The sequence below is a fragment of the Drosophila navojoa genome, chromosome 5, assembly GCF_054131105.1.
Source record: "Drosophila navojoa isolate 15081-1374.11 chromosome 5, UAZ_NAV_1.0, whole genome shotgun sequence".
Lineage (NCBI taxonomy): Eukaryota > Metazoa > Arthropoda > Insecta > Diptera > Drosophilidae > Drosophila > Drosophila navojoa.
The window spans coordinates 14267183-14286102 of NC_142893.1; the positions used below are offsets into that span (position 1 = coordinate 14267183).

General features: G+C 46.3%; 5 protein-coding genes across 5 annotated transcripts; all 5 read right to left on the reverse strand.

Moving 5' to 3' along the window:
* Positions 1-869: 869 nt before the first annotated feature.
* ana3 (rotatin homolog anastral spindle 3) lies at positions 870-7382 on the reverse strand. The gene is made up of 4 exons (XM_018106324.3): positions 7248-7382; positions 6710-7191; positions 3627-6649; positions 870-3565 (listed from the first exon to the last, which is right to left on the reverse strand). Exons 2-4 carry the CDS (start codon positions 7176-7178, stop codon positions 1046-1048), a joined length of 6012 nt encoding a protein of 2003 aa, XP_017961813.1. The 5' UTR covers positions 7179-7191; positions 7248-7382; the 3' UTR covers positions 870-1045.
* A 333-nt stretch (positions 7383-7715) lies between these two features.
* On the reverse strand, positions 7716-9597 carry LOC149091067 (chitinase-3-like protein 1). The gene is made up of 5 exons (XM_089260815.1): positions 9396-9597; positions 9160-9336; positions 8823-9093; positions 8555-8763; positions 7716-8504 (listed from the first exon to the last, which is right to left on the reverse strand). The coding sequence occupies exons 1-5, from the start codon at positions 9457-9459 to the stop codon at positions 7744-7746; spliced, it is 1482 nt and encodes a 493-aa protein (XP_089116941.1). The 5' UTR covers positions 9460-9597; the 3' UTR covers positions 7716-7743.
* A 205-nt stretch (positions 9598-9802) lies between these two features.
* LOC108655123 (chitinase-3-like protein 1) lies at positions 9803-11606 on the reverse strand. The gene is made up of 5 exons (XM_089260816.1): positions 11452-11606; positions 11216-11392; positions 10886-11156; positions 10618-10826; positions 9803-10567 (listed from the first exon to the last, which is right to left on the reverse strand). Exons 1-5 carry the CDS (start codon positions 11513-11515, stop codon positions 9852-9854), a joined length of 1437 nt encoding a protein of 478 aa, XP_089116942.1. The 5' UTR covers positions 11516-11606; the 3' UTR covers positions 9803-9851.
* A 1179-nt stretch (positions 11607-12785) lies between these two features.
* On the reverse strand, positions 12786-14225 carry Cht9 (Chitinase 9). The gene is made up of 4 exons (XM_018106841.3): positions 14083-14225; positions 13572-14013; positions 13299-13507; positions 12786-13242 (listed from the first exon to the last, which is right to left on the reverse strand). Exons 1-4 carry the CDS (start codon positions 14141-14143, stop codon positions 12848-12850), a joined length of 1107 nt encoding a protein of 368 aa, XP_017962330.1. The 5' UTR covers positions 14144-14225; the 3' UTR covers positions 12786-12847.
* Positions 14226-14989: 764 nt separating this feature from the next.
* On the reverse strand, positions 14990-17883 carry LOC108655113 (C3 and PZP-like alpha-2-macroglobulin domain-containing protein 8). Its single transcript, XM_018106827.2, has 3 exons — positions 17729-17883; positions 15823-16224; positions 14990-15745 (listed from the first exon to the last, which is right to left on the reverse strand). The coding sequence occupies exons 1-3, from the start codon at positions 17736-17738 to the stop codon at positions 15267-15269; spliced, it is 891 nt and encodes a 296-aa protein (XP_017962316.1). The 5' UTR covers positions 17739-17883; the 3' UTR covers positions 14990-15266.
* Between the last annotated feature and the right edge of the window lie 1037 nt (positions 17884-18920).

Consider the following 18920-nt stretch of genomic DNA (forward strand, 5'->3'; position numbering starts at 1 on the left):
TTTTCTATAAATGTATTCATAACTAGTTAAACATATATTACACAAAGGTGTTCGATCACTAATACTAAGTATACCAGATGGGTCTCGACATTGGCTAGCTGTGATTCGTCCATTAAAAAGAATTCTCTCTCTCTATTTACTCTCTGCAGTTGCTTACATCAGATTCTAGTCGAGGGTATAAAAGCGATGGTCGCTTCCATATGCTCGTTCAGTAGGTTGAAGCGAGTGCTGCATACAACTTTTACGTATCCAGATTATCAATAAAAAGTACCAAACTTTATGAAGTTTTTGAAGTTCCACTCATACAATTCCCAACTGTAAAGCCGAAAAACCAAAGGAGGCAGAACCATACACGTCATTAGCTTTACTTCGGCATGCTAGAAGAGGATCAGATGAAGGATTTTCTATGTTTTATCCTATGTTATGAGAAATATATGAAACTGTGATATTTATGTGATTTTTCTTGTGCAGAGAAATGCTAAATTGAAATTGAATTAAATGAAAAGTCTTTAGCTTTAGAAAAGTTCAGTGTTTCTTTATTTTGAATGTAAATTTTAACGGTTGTTGCCAATATGAAACCTGTTGAACTTGGTCTAAAAAATGTATTTATTTAAGTACAAAATATTGAAGCATTCAAATTTATACAAATACTTACAAAAATATAATATTAAACAAAAAAATAACAGACTAAAATAATAATGATTTATAGGGTTAGGACATTAAACGAAAATAAACTGAAATAAACAAAAACAATAATAATAATATATCAAAGTAAGTTGTTATCATCACATAATTCATAGTATTTCTATATGTAAAGACTTTATAACTAAATTAGTACTGTAACATGTAGAAATTAGACTTTGCCTGGGTTAGTATTGAACGAGTATTGTAATTCATATATTTCTTTGCATATTCAGTTCGGTTGTCAATTAATACAAATGGAAATTGGTCAAGAAAAAGTTAACGGTTTTAAAAAAATTAAGTTTCGATTCATAACATGAAAATGCAAGTGTTTGGTTTAAGCAGAGTAGTTATTTTTGGTCGGTTAAGCCTCCAGCGAATTGAAGAGCTTGCCCAGCAGATCCTTCAGTTCGACAGCGAAGGGCACCGATTTGAATTGCTCGGGACGGTCCGCTTCGAGAGAGGCCAGATGATCCGAGAGTATGGTCAGTTGCTTGAGTAGTTTGGTGCCGCGCAGCATGGCGCGACACTTGGCGCTGAAGCCGAACAGCTTCCACAGGCAGAGGACCATCATATGGTGCTCCACGTAGGAGTTGATGCTGGTGTCGCCGCCACCGCCGCCGTCCTGCACCGGCTGCGAGACAATGTCGCGCAGAAAGTCCGTGAAGCTCGTCATGTTGACCAGCAGCATGCGATTGTGATTGTTGAAGCACATGTTGCGCACGATGCGGAGGCAGCGCAGCCGCAGCATGCTCAGCGGGGGCGAGCGACGCACCAGATGGAGCAGCCCCTGGAGGTGGCAGACCTTGTAGCCGAGCTCGTAACGGGAGAACACCTCCCAAAACGCAATCCAGTTGAGTAAGGCTTCCGGCTTGACCTTGTTCGGATTGCTGCCAGTAGCCGGCATGATCGTATCGAACATGTCCAGCACACGCATCTTGCCCAGACTCAGACGCCCCTCGGCGCACGAGCAGCAGTTGATCATGACGCGCAGTGCGGCCTCAAGGATTGAGTCCGAGCTGAATTTGGCAAACTCCGGATTGGCGGCGCCGGGGCCCTCCTTCTTGGTCGTCTCATGGTCCGCCACGCGCACCATCAGCTGGAGCAGCGAGTGCGATTGGCCCGACAGCACCAGCGACGTCTGTTTGCACATCTCGAGCGAGAGCTCGGTGAGCAGCGTGGTCAGCCGCACTATCATGTGCTTCAGCACGGCCGAATGCGAGAGCCAGGGCCACATGCGAACGATCACGCGGACGAATCGGGCGGCCGTCACGAGATCCGTGACGGCGGCATTCGGCGAGTTGTGCCAGTGCATCAGCAGGTTGAGCAGCACCAGTAGATTGTTGATAATGTCGCGCGACTTGTGGGCACCGACGCGCCGCACATAGACCGTGGCATTGCCAATGCTGTTGTCGTCGAGGAACGCCTCCAGCAGATGCAGGACGCGCTCCAGCAGCTTGCACTGGCGCGCAGCGTCCACGGCCCAGGCCGATAGCTTTAGCAAATTGCCCAGCACTTCGCACACCTGAATATGCAGCGGCTTGGGAGCTACCAGAAAGCTATACGTCTTCGACGGGAAGACTTGCGCGAACAGCTGGTCCAGGCTGTGATAGAGGAAAACGGCGGCATTTATCGGCTCCTTCGCCTTTGCCGCCGATTTGTTGCCTTTGCCCTCGAGGATTTTCTTCTTGGTCAAGTGCTTCAGGCTGATCGCCATGAATTGCTTATTCAACTCATTTGTATTGTTCTCCTTGTCATCGCTGGCGTTGGGCTTCTCCGTCTTCTTGTCGTCGCCGGCGGTGCGCGTGTCCTCCACATATGCCTCGAACACGAGCAGCAAGTTGAGCTCCTTTGGCGCGTCTTGTGCCTTTATCAGCAGCAGCGAGATCGCTGCTAACGTGTACTGCTGGACCTCGGAGTCCAGATAGTTCACATTCAGGCCATACAGCAGCAGATCAAACAACAGCTCGGGACATTCCCTAAACTGTTCGCAGAGAAAGCCATAGGCATTCGCATCCTTGCAGAACACCATTAGGAGCTTCAGAATCTCTACGATGTGGTTCTCAGCATCGAGCACATTGTTAATCAGGGAGAGGAAGTTCTTCAGTAGCACCGGATCGCGGCAAATGCCGCGCTGCAGGCAATCAAAGTTCCGCCGATAGCACATCGCGTACAGCTTGCAAATGTGGCCAGCGCACAGCTCCACGTAGGAGCTGAGCAGGTGCTGCGGGGGCGTGGGCATCTTCAGGATGTCGCTCAGTGCATTGAAGAAGGGATGGTTGCAGAGCACGGCACTCCAGTCGGGGTCCAGGTGGATCAATTTAGCACAAATGCTGGTGTAGCAGCTAATCAGATCGAACGACGATTTCCGTCCAGATGCCCGCTGCCTCTCTGGCGACAGCTGCATCCACATAATCGCTTTTTGGCCGTGCTTCAGGTACGAGTGATATTTGAACAGCTCATTGCATCCAGATGCTCCAACATTGTGCATCAGCATTTCGAACACGCGTCCCGCCAGCTCGCGCACCAGCAACGCCTCGTGATCGTCGAGCATCGTGGTGAGGCAGCACGCAGCCACCCCACCCGGCAGAAAGTCCTGGAAAGCGATCAAAACTCTGGTCATGCTACTGGCGGCATTTCTGATCCAATTGGCTATTGCCACCCAGGCGAGCGCGCGCACCTCCGTGTCCGGGTGGCTGCACAGGCCCAGCAGATAGCGCAGCACCTTATTTTCGCCCTGCGCCTTGGAGCACGGCGCGCCCAGTTGCTTGCCCATGGCGTGCATCTGGCAGACGATCAACAGACAATCGCGCTGCCACTGGGCGCCGGTTTGCGTGCAGGTGCGCAGGTTGCTCGACAGCTGCATATAGTGCTGATAGTAGGGCTGCAATGAGAAATGAGATACTTTAATTATATACCCATGTCTGGGTTAAATCTCTGCTCACCTCTATCTGGCCGCCATCCAACTGCAGCGGCTGCTCGCTGAGCTCTCGCAGCACGCCCAAGATGCAGCGCACATGCTGCAGCTTGCGCTGCTCGAAGAGCGAACGCGCCCGATTGCTCAGCTCTTCGAAGAGTTTGGTGGGCCAGCTGAGGGTGGGCTGCAGTCGCTGGTAGTTCAATAGCTGCACCAGGCACTCGGTGACCAGGCTCAACAGATTCAATGAGACAGTGTCGTCGCGCAGGATCTCCCGGAAACTGTGATGCGGATCGGTCTCGAGGGCGTTCGAGAGACCGTCCATCACCTCGGGCAGTCTGTGACGCAAGCAGGTCAGGCACAGCTCCAGGAGCGCAGTGTACAGCATGACATCGTCACTGTTGCCGGGCGTGAGCCGCACATACCGATGCATCAGCTTCCACAGGGCGGTGCACTGGGCCGGCTCCACCTCCCTGCGCAGGAGCACCAGAAACAGCTGCACGCTGGCGACCAGCTGCTGCAGCGTCACGTGGCTGCTGCAGTTATTGGCAGCGATCAGTTGCTTCTCCAGCTGCTCGTGCACGAGCGTCGCTTGCACGAGAGCCACATCGGCTGGCTTCAGCTTCAGCGCATCCCTGATGTCCATTGCGCCGACGACGGACAGCGACAGATTCTTCGGCGAGCCGCAGACTCTGTTCGCCACAAAGAGGCGCCAGTGCTGGGACTCGATGGCCGCATTGCTCTCAAAGTGCTTCACGAAGAGGGACTTCTGCAGCTCCAGTCCCTCGGTGGCGGCTGTCAGCGGTGCGGTGTGGTCCACCTCGTAGGTGACCGGCACCATCATGGCCGAGAGATCCACGTCCAGCTTGAGGCAATTCTCTTTTGGCGTCACGTGCTCATGGAAGAGCAGCGTAAAGATGCAGATGCTCACCTCGGCCCGCAGCTGCATCTCGTGCGGCATCAGGAAGAGGCAGCGCAGCAGACAGACGATCATCTCGGCGTTGTGCTTGAACTCCTTGCGGAATCGCTCGCTGCGGAAGAGCACTCGCAGTATGATGCTAACTGCCGGCATCAGTGTCTCAACCTCCTCATTGCCTCCGGCTGCGTCGCGCACAAGCGGATCGTGGAGCGCCCTCAGGCAGAGCACAAAGGCGCCTTCGCAGGTGGTGAAATAGTGTACAGCCTCCCAGCTGTGCATCAGCGCGTTCAGCTGAATCAGCGTGGACTTGCGAATGCTCGGCTTCAGATCTGGTGTCTCCAGCAGACGCAGCAATGTCCCCATACTGCGCTGAAAGGGCAACTGCGAGCGCTCGCTGAAGATGTTGTAGTAGTTGACCGGCGGCCTGATGAGACAGATGTCGTGGCCAATCAACTCGAGGCACAGCTTGTCCATGGCCGGGCGGTACTTGTGCTGATGGTCCTGCCAGACCAGAACGTAGCCAATCCGACCGATGGCTTCCTTGCGATACTTGGCATCCGGATGATACAGGTAACAGACATTGCCGCGCAACGACTGCGGCGGCTCCAAGACTTCGCTATCCGGATCGAATAGCTCCCAGAGCATGTTCTCCAGCTGGTAGTGGTTGATGGCGCGACACACGATAATCGGAATTACAGGTATTACCATCTTAAACAGTTGAATAAAGTCCTTGGAGGGCACCAGCTTGGCCAGCCCCACCACCATTATCATGTAGTCGACGCACCATTGCTGCAGCTGGTCCGACGGTTCGGGCCGCCAGCCCACCACGAACAGCTTGCGCAACAGCTCCGAGCTCATGGGCAGGCCGAGAATATGGTTTCTGGCCAGCTCAAGGTTGTTGCAGCCGGCCAAGTAGTTGGTGCCGTTCATGAAGGCGTGAAAGTGTTCGACAACGGGCTGCTTGAGCTGGCGCAAGGCCGAGTTGCGCAACTCTTCGTTGGGCAGGTCGAACAGCGTATGCAGCAGCGACTCCGCCTCCTTCCGCAGCTCGGGCTTGGCTATGTAGAAGCTGGTACATTTGACAATCGCCTTGATCAGTGCCGACATCAGGGACTCGCTGCCCATAAGCAGCAGCACCAGACATATTTTGCTCTGATTCTGCAGCAACTCCATGGCCGTCAGTTTTATCTCATCCACCAACTGGGACAGGCCCATGCCGAGGGCCTCTTTGATGCGCACCATATTCTGTTCATCGATCGCCGTCTCGGGGCAAACAATGCCGCAGACGTCGCACAACGCCTTCATGCGCTCGGGCATGCAGGACAGGTATGAAATGTCCACAATTAGTGGCTGCAGCAACGACCGGGCGGCGGGCTTGGAAACGCCCCCACTGTTCTTCAAGCTCAATGCAATAACATCCAAGAGCAGTCCATTGAAGATCACCGACTCTAGCCGGGGGATCATCAGCCTTTTCACCAAGCCCGGTATCTCGCTGGGCAGGCTCACATCGAAGCTGACGCAGTAGCGTATCAGCTTGGGCACAATCAGTCCCAGTCGCTGCACAACACTTTCAGGTATTGTAGCACCCAGCTGATCATAGGTTCTGATCGTCTCAAAACTCAGCTCGATCAGATGCCAATTGTGACCGCAATGCTCCATCAGCGGTGGTCCAAGCAGCTCCATGCAGCCATTCAGCAGCAAGCCCAATACGCTCGTAACGCGCAATTGACGAGGCTTCGTAGCGTAGGTCTTGACACTAAAGCCAGTGTCATTCGAGTCCTTGCGCACGCGCAGACGATGCTGCAGCAGCTTGATGAAGGTCAACAGCGCCCGGCTGGCGTGCCACAGTGTTGCATCCGCCTGCAACTGCTGCACGTGCAGCAATTGAAGGAATATATACGGATCCTGAAATAGTTGTTCGGCTGGATAGTCGCATAATTTGATTTGAATGTTGGTCAAATTCTCCTGCAGCTGTACGTCGTTGCCAATCGTCAAAGTGTCGTTGAGGGTCTTCATCGTGGCCACATCATCGCGGCTAGCGCACGACCAGGCCGTTTCAAAGTCTTCGGGGCCAATATTAAAGTTTTCCAAGGAAAACAATTCCATTTCACTGTTGCACTCGCGGGATTCACCTGCTGAAGCGAACCGCATATCATATACCTAGCATCATTATCTTTTATAAGGCAACATACCCGAACTATTGTTGGTATTCCCATTAGGGTTGCTGTTAATGGGAGTGATATTAAACTCCTTGTAGAGGTAAGGCACCAGGTTCAGTAAATTGTCCAGCAGTTCCATAGCACGTTTTGACTCCACATTTTGAAGTATCTTTCGTATCTTATTCAGCTCGGCTACCAGGCGATGGCAAGGAATCTTGTTGACCACAGCCTCACAGTAATCCGATCGCAACAGCTCGAGCACTAGGGCTAGCACACGATCCGGAGCAGCTGGCGGTGTGTAGCCAAACCAGCGTATTAGTTGCTTGAGCAGCAGCACGGGCTTAAAGTTAATTGGCTCGCCGTGCTGCAGACAACGTATGAAACGCGTTTCAATTTGCTCCAATGCACGCATTCGTATTTCTGCCGACTCATTAGTCAATTTGGCCAGCTGCTGCTCGCCCAGCGAGAGGCTCAATTTGGAGGATATCGATGACGTTGACATTCTGAAGTTGCATCTGTAATTTAATCCAATCTCGTTGTTCACATGCCTACAATTGCTGTCAACACTTACTTGTCCTTATGTCCTGATATTTATTTTACAAAATCTGACAATTATTCACTTTACAAATAGATTTTCAAAAGAGACGTCAGCTTACGCGCGTTCAAAGAAGCCGACAATTATTTTTGACGCCGCTGCCTTTTTGAGTATAACAGTCGTGTTACTTTACAGTGCTGTTAAAAATACCAAATTAGTATTAATGTTAGGACATTATTCTATTCTCTGTTATGGTTTTTAAATGTTGCCGCGCATTAAATTATAGACCAGTGCTTCAAAATTATATACATTAGAAGTTAATGACTAATTCTAACAGTTTAGTAATTATAAAGGGCTGTTAAGATTTAACTACATTTTAAATCGTTAACATGTCCTGTAAATAACATTTCCTAAAACAGTGTGTAATTGGATAATAGAAACAAATAAATCAAAGATGTCAGATTTACACAAATTAAACAAATATTTTAGTTTTTTATTTCTATGTCCACTCTTGCTTTTTTCCAGTTGACAATTAATATGGACAGTTGACTAATGAAGGCCAATTACAGATATTCGTCTTAATATCGAAGTATAAACCTGACGGGCAAGTAAAGTTGTAGCGAGCTCCATTCACACACCTGAAGAATCGATTGCAGTCGCCTTTTTGCATAAAGAAACCATTTCTTGCACAGCTCTCAGTCGCTTCCGGTGGCAGAGTTGCAGTCGGAGTCCAAAGCGGAGTCGTAGTTGCAGTTGCAGTCGGAGTTAGAGTTGGAGCTGCAGTTGGAGTCTGAGTAGGGGTCGAAGTTGGAGTTCTAGTCGAAATTGGAGCTGCCGTTGAAGTCGCAGTCGTTGTTGGCTTAAGTGTAGGTTCAGCACTGCCTCCTTCGTTGCCCACATCCACTCCTAATTCCCTGTTCATTGCCTTCAATAGCGGATACGTTTCGCCGCACATCCCGCGGAAGTCGTCGATATCGATGGCCCAAGTCATGGCGCCGCCCAAATTTCGTGAGTGCACCAATTGCATCTTGAGTTCGATGCTCTGGACATTGTCGTAGTCAATCCACTGATCCCCACTGAATGCATAAGGCGACTTGCTCTCTCCATCAAACACAGTTTGCCAGTTCATTTGGCATATTTCATGGTAACCCATGAAACCTCGCTCGCGAGTGTAAGGTCCGGCTGCTCCTGGTCCTCTGCAAGGTGCACCCGGCTGATTTTGCGTGCTGTCCGCCATCTGATAACTGTGGCCATAGAATGCAAGGCCAAGGATTAACTTCTCAGCCGGCGCACCTAAACAGATCAAGATCAGTAAACGAAATAATTTGGAGTGCTTTACTGACCTTGACTCAGCCAGTAATCGATGGACTTCTCCACTTCTGGATATGGAGCATTAAATCCCAGGTAACCATCCATTGCCATGTGGAAGTCGTAAGTCATAACATTAATAAATGTTAGCTGCTCAGAAATTGCAGGAATATCGTAGGAAATGGCGGCAGACGCCTCAGAAGCTCCCACAGCGATGCCCAGCTCGAGGCCGTGAGGAGCGAAGCTGTATCGGGATATATAGCATATCTAGTATATCTATTGTTGATTCACATTTCCACTTACGCTTCTTTAATTTCGCGTAGAAGCGTTACGAAGTTCGCCCGATCTGCTGAACTTCCTCCGCGTTGTCCAGGATATTCCCAGTCCAAGTCGAGTCCATCAAAGCCATGTTGCCGAATGAATGCCAATGTGGAGGATATGAAGGTCGCTCGCTTGGCTGGATCAGCAGCCATGGCCGAATACTTGGTGGAGCCTTCGTTCCATCCACCCACAACTGCCAATATTTTGAGTTTGGGATTCCGTTGCTTCAGTGCAATTGTCTTGCTTATAAAACCTATAACATAAGGCATTTTTATGTTACTGATGATTCTATCAGCCGTCCGTTTACTTAAGGAGTTACCTAGGCCACTGTTTAGATCGAGCCATGGGTCCAGGGACTTGAATTCGCCCGAGTTGCTGATGCCAAAGAACGTGTAGCTAATGTGGGTGCACAGGAATGGATCGATGTTCGAGGAGTCGAACTTCCCTTTCCCGGGTCGATAGTTGGCCCAGGTGCCCCAGTAACAGTTGAGGATCTCTGCAAGATACGGCCAGATGATATGTATAAATTAACAACGAAAAGGAATTCGCACTTACTCTCACTGGAGGCCAACGGAACGAGGCAAATAACTGATAATACTAAGCACGCAAGCGTATTCATGTTTTCTGTGGCATTTGGCCCACTCTGTGGCTTCTTTTATAGTCTCTTGACTTATCTGGTCCATTATTATCTTAACCATTCATGGACTAATCATATAATCTGTGCCGATAAAATCTTTCATCTTTCATTAAGATAGCATTAACATATTTTTATCTCTCCTATAGTCTTCATTAAACAAGTCAGGGTACTCCAGTTGGGAACACCTGGCTAACCGATGGACAGATAGAGAGTCGTCATTTCTCATTGTATACCCTGTTGTGTGTGTGTATTTGTATTGCCTGTCCTAGATCTATCTTACTTTTTATTTTGTAGAAAATTTTGGCTCTATTTAAAAATGAAAGCATTGTATATAAACAAAATATTTACGCCTTATTCTTTATTTATTTAGAATCTTAATAGGGGCAATTGACATCTGCGGGCCAGCCACAGCTGAGTGTATCAGGGTTAAAATATAGACCCTCTCCGCAACTGAAGTCGTAGCGAGCCCCATTCACGCATTGATAGAAGCGATTGCAGTCCCCAATCTGCCAGAAGTAGCCATCTCCCGTGCAACCCTCACTGGATCCACCTCCACTGCCGCCATTGCCGTTGCCGCCATTGCCGTTGCCGCCGCCGCCTTCAGGAGTCGGTTTAGGTGTAGGTGCAGCAGTTACACCACCGCCTGTTCCACCACCACCACCACCGCCGCCAGAACCTCCTCCTCCGTTGCCCACATCCACTCCCAATCCCCTGTTCATTGCCTTCAACAGCGGATACGTTTCCCCGCACATCCCGCGGAAGTCGTCGGTCTCGATGGACCAAGTCATAGCGCCGCCCAAGTTTCGTGACTGCACCAATTGCATCTTGAGTTCGATGCTCTGGACATTGTCGTAGCCAATCCACTGATCCCCACTGAATGCATAAGGCGACTTGCTCTCTCCATCAAACACAGTCTGCCAATTCATTTGGCATATTTCGTGGTAGCCCATGAAGCCTTTTTCTCGGGTAAAAGGTCCTGCTTCTCCGGGTCCTCGGCAAGGAGCTCCCGGCTGATTCTGCGAGCTATCCGCCATCTGATAACTGTGGCCATAGAAACCAATGCCAAGGATTAGCTTCTCAGCCGGCGCACCTAAAGAGATCAGCTTAAGTAAATCAGATTATTTGGAGTGCATTACTGACCTTTACTCAGCCAGTAATCGATGGACTTCTCCACTTCTGGATATGGAGCATTAAATCCCAGGTAACCATCCATTGCCATGTGGAAGTCGTAGGTCATAACATTAATAAATGTCAGATGCTCAGAAATTGCAGGAATATCGTAGGAAATGGCGGCAGACGCCTCAGAAGCTCCCACAGCGATGCCCAGCTCGAGGCCGTGAGGATCGAATCTGTATCGGAATATATATCATATTTTGTATATCTATTGTTGATTCACATTTCCACTTACGCTTCTTTAATTTCGCGTAGAAGCGTTACGAAGTTCGCCCGATCTGCTGAACTTCCTCCGCGTTGTCCAGGATATTCCCAGTCCAAGTCGAGTCCATCAAAGCCATGTTGCCGAATGAATGCCAATGTGGAGGCTACAAAGGTCGCTCGCTTGGCTGGATCAGCAGCCATGGCCGAATACTTGGTGGAGCCTTCGTTCCATCCACCCACAACTGCCAATATTTTGAGTTTGGGATTCCGTTGCTTCAGTGCGATTGTCTTGCTTATAAAGCCTGCACATGATGTATGTGTCTTGTAGATCAATCCATTGAGATATCCAACAAGTACTTACCTAGGCCATCGTCCATATCGAGCCATGTGTCCAGGGACTTGAATTCGCCCGAGTCGCTGATGCCAAAGAACGTGTAGCTAATGTGGGTGCACAGGAATGGATCGATGTTCGAGGGCTCGAACTTGCCATCTCCAGGACGATAGTTGGCCCAGGTGCCCCAGTAACAGTTGAGGATCTCTGCAAGTTTCAGCCAGATGATATTTAGGAACTAAAAACGAAAAGGGATTCGCACTTACTGTCACTGGAGGCCATCCGGCCGAGGCAAATAACAAATAATACTAAGCACGCAAGCGTATTCATGTTTTCTCTGTGAGTCGGCTCCTGCCGTGGTATCTTTTATAGTCGTTTCACTTATCAGTTCCATTATCAATTTTACTATGCATGCCTTATTTACTTATCGCTTGCCTTGCGTAGATAAAAGTTTTCTTCATTAAAAACAATGTCCTAATATATTGCATTCATTTTATAATCTCGATTAAAAATGCGCATAAATTAAATTTTGACTCATGCCAAGTGCCTACCTACATAGTACTACTTGAGATTAAGCAGAGAGTAAATCGGCTAAGTACTTCATTCCGCTTTATTAAAACAAACATACTTTAGTGATGCAGCGATTTTTGGACCCCCTGGAAATTATTTATTGCAGGCAGAAATATTTAAAAACTACGATTAAAATATGCATTATATACCCATGAGCTCAATGAACGCTATCTAGAGGGTATTTTAATATTGTCATGAAATATGATTGGACTTCGAAGAAAGATTATATGAAATAGGTCAACCTTCTTATAACGATATCTTTCCCATGAAAGCTGAGACACAACTCTACTCATCACTATATAAATAGTGAGTCTATTACTCGATCGACAATAAGACCATTTCCCGATATACAATATCACCTACAATGTCTACATTATCGTTAGGTTTAGTTTCAGTTAAGAGGAATAGCTTATTAATAAAATTGATATTCTGTCTAGTAAAAGTTTTATCAAGGCAAATAAAGATATACATTTCCTATTTAGGTACATCAAATGATATAAAATTGCATTCGTCAGAAAAAGAATCAAAATTTATCAAACATACACAGAAGGATTATATGATATGTATTATAAGTATTAGATGTAGATTTTAAGATAACTGATAAATCATTTTCTTAATATGCAGCAAGTGAGTAAGAGAGAAAATGGTAGAGAGAGAATATGAGTTTAAATACAAGGGAACGAGGGAAAACTAAGAAGAGATTAGATTATAGTGAAGTGGGACAGAGACAGATATAGAGAGAGGGGTAGAGAGAATGTGATTGAGTGAGTTAGAGAGAGAGAAAGAGTAAGAAAGAGAGAGACAGCGGATGTGAGTGTGTTAGGGTGTGAGAGAGAGAGCGTAAAAATCAAAGTGGTAGAAAATTAAATTATTTATATACAAATTAAAACTAAAATTTGCATTACAATATTAAAATATATTTATTAACATATTTATTGTATTTCCCGATTCAAAATTGGATTCCCAATGAGAGAGTCATCAAATGCTGAGCTAAACTTTGAGTAATATCATTAACTTGGTAAACAAAAAATTATGATTTTATTTCGTATCATTTATTTGATGCACATTTTACAATTTTCCATTCTTATGGCATTACCAACGCAACTTTCGGTTGATGGTCTTCAGCAGAGGGAATGACTCGCCGCAGAAGCCACGGAAGTCGTCGGTCTCCAGGGACCAGACCATGGCGCCGGCTAGATTCTTGGAGAGAGCAAAGTCCATCTTCCACTGGACACTGAGCACATTGTCGAAGCTGACCCACTGATCGTCGGAGAAGGCATAGGGCGCTGCGTTATTGTAGTCGAAGACCGTCTGCCAATTGTTCACGCAGATTTCGTTGTAGCCCAGGTAGCCGCCGTCGCCCGTAAAGGGGCCGGCACCGCCCTCGCCTCGACATGGTGCTCCGGGCCAGTTCTGAGAGGCGTCAGCTAGCTGGAAGCTGCGTCCATACGTGCCAATGCCAAGCACAAGCTTATCAGCGGGCGCCCCTAAAAGAGTTCCATTAGGTTAGACGGAAGAAATAGTCACTGACTAAATGCTTTACCGTTGTTGAGCCAATAGTTGATCGAGTTCTCGATGGCCCACTGGGGCGCATTGAAGCCAGTCTGGCCATCGGAAGCCATGGCAAAGTCGTACGTCATCACATTGATGAAGTTCACCTGCTGGGCGATATTGGCAATTTCATAGGAGCTGCTGGCTATGGACTCGCCGGCGCCCACGGCAACGCTCAGCTCATAGCCATAGGGTGCAAATCTGAGAGGGCACAATGGAAAGGAAGATCAAATGGGAGCTTAAGTATGAATTTCTGAATACCTACGCCTCCCTCAGCTCGCGCAGTAGAGTCACAAAATTGGAGCGATCCTCCCACTGGCCGCCACGCTGATTGGGATACTCCCAGTCCAGATCCAAGCCATCAAAGCCGTTGTTGCGCAGCAGGTTCAGTGCCGAGTTGATGAAGTTTTGGCGCCTGTTCCAGTCGCGGGCCATGGCCGAATACTTGACGGATCCCTCGTTCCAGCCACCCACCACGGCCAATACCTTGAGATTATGATTCTGGCTCTTCAGGCCAACGGCCTGGCTGATGAAGCCCAAGTCATAGTCCAGCCAGGTATCCAGCGACTGAATCTCGCCATTGTCATTGATGCCAAAGAACGAGTAGCTCAGGTGGGTGCACAGATTGGGATCGATGTTCGATACATCGAACTTGCCATTGCCGCTCCGATAGTTCGCCCAGGTGCCCCAGTAGCAGTTGACAATGCCTTCAAGAGAAACGTATATGGGCTCATGACTGATTAGCTTGCCCTGCGGCACGCCCACTTTTCACTTACGCTCGCCCGAAACGAGAGCACTCAGGCCGAGAACGACCAGCAGAGCTATTAGCTTGTTCATTTGGACTGCCTTGGACTTGGACTAACTTCTGGTAGTTGCTGCGACTGTCACTTTTATACGCTCTCCTTATCACCAGCTCCGAGGCAAGGTGACATATTTATGCCTCCACTTGAGCTCAAGTTGGCGCAGTGAGTGCATTTTACTTGAAAGCCCTAGTCGATCGTTCCACTTCAAACAAATTAATAAACAAAACATTACATTAATCGTCGGTTGCCATGGCACTATATACTATTCTTCAGTTGAATACTCCAAGATTTCTTAAATTCAAATTAAAAGTCAAATAGCAAGGGGTTTTGAAAATCCTGCAGGGTATTTAGTAGTCAATCATTTATGACAATTTACTGGGTTTATTAAGAATTCATTACTCTCGCACTTACATGAGTAGAGCTTATCTAACCCAGGATAATAAATAGGTAATTACCAAGAACTAAAGAACGATATCAGTGCTTTAAGTACAAAAGTAATCAACCGATGTAGAAGAGGCGTGGCAGAATCTACGCTTCTTCCAGTATTTACATTATTGAACAAAGAGGCGACTTGTTAGTATTTATATTATTGTTATTATTAGACTTAGTTCTGTTCGTCTGTCTGTCTATTTATATAGAACGCCTCAGTCTCAGGATCTATAAGGGCAAGAGCTATAATTTTTTAGAGGCATATGATTTTGGGTTTAGTTGCTCTCATATCAATTTTTCTTCATTTCATTCAATTTCGCCGTTTTATAGTAAAGACTATATACCAAAAGTATTGTATTTATATTTTGTATAAGGTCATGGTCTCATTGAGTCTATACTGAGTCACTCTGACTAACCAGACTTTCAGCTAATGAAGTAAATAAAGTCTCAGTTTCTCTTAAACTTTAGGTTTATTAACAATTCAGGTTAATTTTGCAAAAGTTCCAATAGAAAACAATAGATAAAAGCAATCGCTACTCGATTTCGAGATTCATTAACAATACAGAAATACATTTGACAAGAAATAAATATATAGAACCAAGTATATTCAGCTGCCGGCCGTTGGAATAGCGATTGTTGCGTTAGCTGAATTCAGTGCGTGCGTCTCAAGGCATCGACCAGGATGTGCGACTATTCGATATATGGTGGCCTCTGTTCCGGAAGCCGTTCTAGTTGGAGACGTAGATTTCGAACTCCTTGTAGGCCAGCTCCTCGCCGCCATAGGGTATGTAGCAGCAGCCGTGCGATGGCTGCACCTTGCCCACGGTGACGGTGCCGTCGTGAGTGGCGCGTCCGATGAAGAGGGGCTCGCCCTCGGACGTCTCGCCGGCGGGGAAGGCATTGGGTGGAATGTTACCGCCCTCGACGGGCAGCCAATTGCCGCCGGCGGCGCAGAGCACCTCGTACTCGTTGTGGCCGTGCTCGCCGCCGCCCCAGGCGACGTAGGTGACGCCGTGGGATGGATGCAGCTTGCCGGGAATGAGATCGCCCTCGTGGCGGGCGCGCGCAATATACAGCTGCTCGCTGCTATCGAAGCCGCCTTGCAGCGCATTCGGGGGCACCTCGCCATTGGCGGCGGCCACCCAGCAGCCAGGACCGCTGCCAGTGGGTTCCGTGAAGCCCAGGACGGGTGCTGAGGGTGCGACCTCTGTAAAATTGCAATTGAAATTGAGTTGGACTTCACTAAATGCCGAGCGCCGAGTGCTGAGTGCTGAGTGCGCTTACCGTCTATCAGCCAGGTGCCGCTGGCACCCCAGCCGGTGCAAATGCCCACATAGTTGACGGGGAACAGGGAGCCGGCATCGTAGGACAAGAATGCCGCCGCCTCGCCCTCGTGTCCGACGGTGATCACGTTGTCATACCAACGCACCCAGAAGCCACGGAATTCGCCAGCATCCAGGATGCCGGGTGTGGGCAACTCGGCCACCTCCGGCTTTTGGCCATCTTTGCGTATGACGGACTTGCTGTTCTCCCAGCCGCCCAGGAAGATCTCGTAAATGGGCGGGGTAGCCTGGGGCTCAGAGGCGAGCACCAGATGGGCATCCTTGGACGAACGCACCTTGAACGTGAAGAGGCCACCGCTGGCCGGAAAGAATTGGTATTCCAATTTATCGGGTGTGTTCACTTCTGCAAAAGAAAAACAACAAAATATATTTAGAAATCACTAAAAATAAATACATACATATATACATATATATATGTATATGTACAATACATTAAATGGAAACATTCCAAAATCAGACATAATTTTTAATTGGGAACATCAAGAAGACAGCTGGTGAATGAAATAACAGTACAGGGTATGCGAAGGAAGTAAGAGAATAAATCAATATCAGCAAACAATATAAAAATAATTTAAGCATCTTATTAAACTAAAAAAATAAAAATTATATACGTAATATTTAGTTATATTATTCGCTAGGGTATCTGCGAGTCGTCTATTCTGTTGTTGTTAGCGAAAATAAATTTCAATTAATTAAATTAAATCAAAATAATATATGAGAAGAAAATAAATATATGTGGTCTAAACATTTTATTTTGTTAGAACAAGCAATCATTCATTCAATATTGTATTTAGGGTATCTGCTAGTCGTCTACCCGCGCTGTCTGTAGAATCTGTTGTTATTGTGGGATGAGCAAATAAACGACGCATTTGATTCGCATGATGTCATTTTGAGTAGTGCCGGTCGCTCACAGCATTCTCTAGACCTCAGGCTATGAATCACTCAGAGAGCTCAGCTCTACTACAGTGAAGCCCGCCCTCCCGCTCAGAGTGGATCGGAGGCAAAGCTAACTGCTGCTCGCAGACACCAATTAGATGTTTGTTTGAGGAACGTTCTCGCTATCCAACTATATGTATATATCTGGCTCTGTTTACATACATACAACGTTTGAAAAGCAGTTGGCATTCAAAAATAACTATATGTAAATATAAAAAACAACATATATATGTATTTATTTATAGATATTTGTGTTTGTGCATTTGACTTCTATATGTTTGTGGCATGGTAGAATGTTTGTTTTTGCGAAATTTCACATCACTGCGAATGACATCATTTCTCTGCACCGCGAGGTCAAGACAATAGACAATTTTTGTTGCTCAATATTGATTATTGCCAGGGTTCAAGGAGGCGATAAGAAAGTAATTTTTTTAAGGTCAGCCCAATTCCAGCTGAGATAACCAGAATTCGAATAGCTTTGCAAATTATTTAGACTACGAATTCAAAAGTTATTATCTATTCGATTGTTAGACCTTACAAATGATCCAGCAAATGCAGTCTTTTAGAACTTTTACCACTTTTCTTAACTTTGATTTGGGGCAATGCCCCTATAAAAAAAAAAAAAAAAAAAACTATAGAAAAAGCTGACGAGTATTAAGAACTGTTAACAGCACAACACTTTTCGGCATTTCTCTGCTTGGTTTTATTGGACATAGGCCAAAATAGCAACAAATGCGGATGACACACAGAACGAGAGAGAGAGAGAGAGAGAAGAAAGAGCTGTCACAACCGGCATATTAAACAGTAAATCCACTGGTCCGACCGCAAATGTATTTATTTTGAGGTCAATCTCTTATGCTTATTCAATTATCCATTGACTGCAGCCCAATTAGAGCTACGTCACGACTCACCAATTGGCATGGTTGCTTCTTATTTGATTCGACGTTGTGCGCTGATTGAGATTCTGATTCAAACTGACTTGGCGAACGATTCCACATGCGAGGTAAACACCTGCTTAAGAAGACGCGCAAAGAGACAGGCAGAGAGTGGGCCAGAGAGGCATGGCAAAAAGCTCTGAGAGCGAGCTTTTCTGTATGGCAAAAGTACAGTAACAATGCGAGCCAGTGTCTCGTTGGATCGGGCTGCGCGAGGTTGGGGGATCGTTGTCTCTCGACTGCTGGTTAGACTGTACCCCATTACATACATACATTTCCAACCTCTCCCAATTCGCAAGGCAGTAAATCAAATACTTTAACGATTTTTGGGGCAATGCACAAGAATAATCAATTTTGTCGCAGGGTGATCAGATCAAATGTCATTTTCTTTAAATACTTTTTCTAGTATTTAAATGGTATTTTTTTATGCATGCAAGTTTCGTTTGAAAAATAAACAGCTCTAAAAAGCCGTTACTTTTAATACTATTTTGTTAATTTACTAGTTTCTTAAAATAAGCTGAAATCACAAGTCACAAATATAATGTAGTTAAGCCATAACAGTTATTTTTAGGCATTTTATAGCTGTGCTAAAGTAATTAGTAAATCACTTTCAGAATTTTACAAATATCATACAGACATATGTACATATACTTATATATATACTTATATTTATACATTTATAACTTGGTCAATTAGCAGCGCTTTAAACCCAAAATTTCGGCTTAGAAACAGTTCCATAGACAAGTGACTATACCTTCAGCTAGAGTATTGACAATATTTTCAGTCACAAGGTTTAAATACTATAGGTATATTTGTAATGAAAATTCCAGATACTTCTATACGTTTTCTCACAATATTCAAATATTTATTTTGAAGCAAACATGTTTATAAGTTTTTAAAAAGCTCCTGCTAATCCGAAGCTTTCGCTTCTCAAGCTATGCAAATTAAATTAATATGTCGTCACATGTCGGTTTTATTGTATTTGTCATGCCAAACACTGGACTGAGGGAGATACGTCATCGATGTGGCACACAATCGAGCCGTCTTTTAAATATTAATAATAATTTATTCAGTTTCAATTGAATTCATATCATTAAATAATTTATTTATTGAACATATCTATTTTTAGATCATGGGAATATTTTCTGACATATTACAAGTATGGAGA

Coding starts and splice junctions, on each gene's coding strand:
- ana3 (XM_018106324.3), bottom strand. CDS start 7,178: ATGTCAACGTCATCGATATCCTCCAAATTGAGCCTCTCGCTGGGCGAG. Junction 6,650..6,709: donor GAATACCAACAATAGTTCGG/GTATGTTGCCTT, acceptor TCGCTTCAGCAG/GTGAATCCCGCGAGTGCAAC. Junction 3,566..3,626: donor TGGATGGCGGCCAGATAGAG/GTGAGCAGAGAT, acceptor TTCTCATTGCAG/CCCTACTATCAGCACTATAT.
- LOC149091067 (XM_089260815.1), bottom strand. CDS start 9,459: ATGAATACGCTTGCGTGCTTAGTATTATCAGTTATTTGCCTCGTTCCG. Junction 9,094..9,159: donor CGATCTAAACAGTGGCCTAG/GTAACTCCTTAA, acceptor CTTATGTTATAG/GTTTTATAAGCAAGACAATT. Junction 8,764..8,822: donor CTACGCGAAATTAAAGAAGC/GTAAGTGGAAAT, acceptor ATCCCGATACAG/CTTCGCTCCTCACGGCCTCG.
- LOC108655113 (XM_018106827.2), bottom strand. Junction 15,746..15,822: donor CGGCACCTGGCTGATAGACG/GTAAGCGCACTC, acceptor GCAATTTTACAG/AGGTCGCACCCTCAGCACCC.
- LOC108655123 (XM_089260816.1), bottom strand. CDS start 11,515: ATGAATACGCTTGCGTGCTTAGTATTATTTGTTATTTGCCTCGGCCGG. Junction 10,827..10,885: donor CTACGCGAAATTAAAGAAGC/GTAAGTGGAAAT, acceptor ATTCCGATACAG/ATTCGATCCTCACGGCCTCG. Junction 10,568..10,617: donor CGATTACTGGCTGAGTAAAG/GTCAGTAATGCA, acceptor TGATCTCTTTAG/GTGCGCCGGCTGAGAAGCTA.
- Cht9 (XM_018106841.3), bottom strand. CDS start 14,143: ATGAACAAGCTAATAGCTCTGCTGGTCGTTCTCGGCCTGAGTGCTCTC. Junction 14,014..14,082: donor TGCTCTCGTTTCGGGCGAGC/GTAAGTGAAAAG, acceptor TTTCTCTTGAAG/GCATTGTCAACTGCTACTGG. Junction 13,243..13,298: donor CAACTATTGGCTCAACAACG/GTAAAGCATTTA, acceptor GAACTCTTTTAG/GGGCGCCCGCTGATAAGCTT.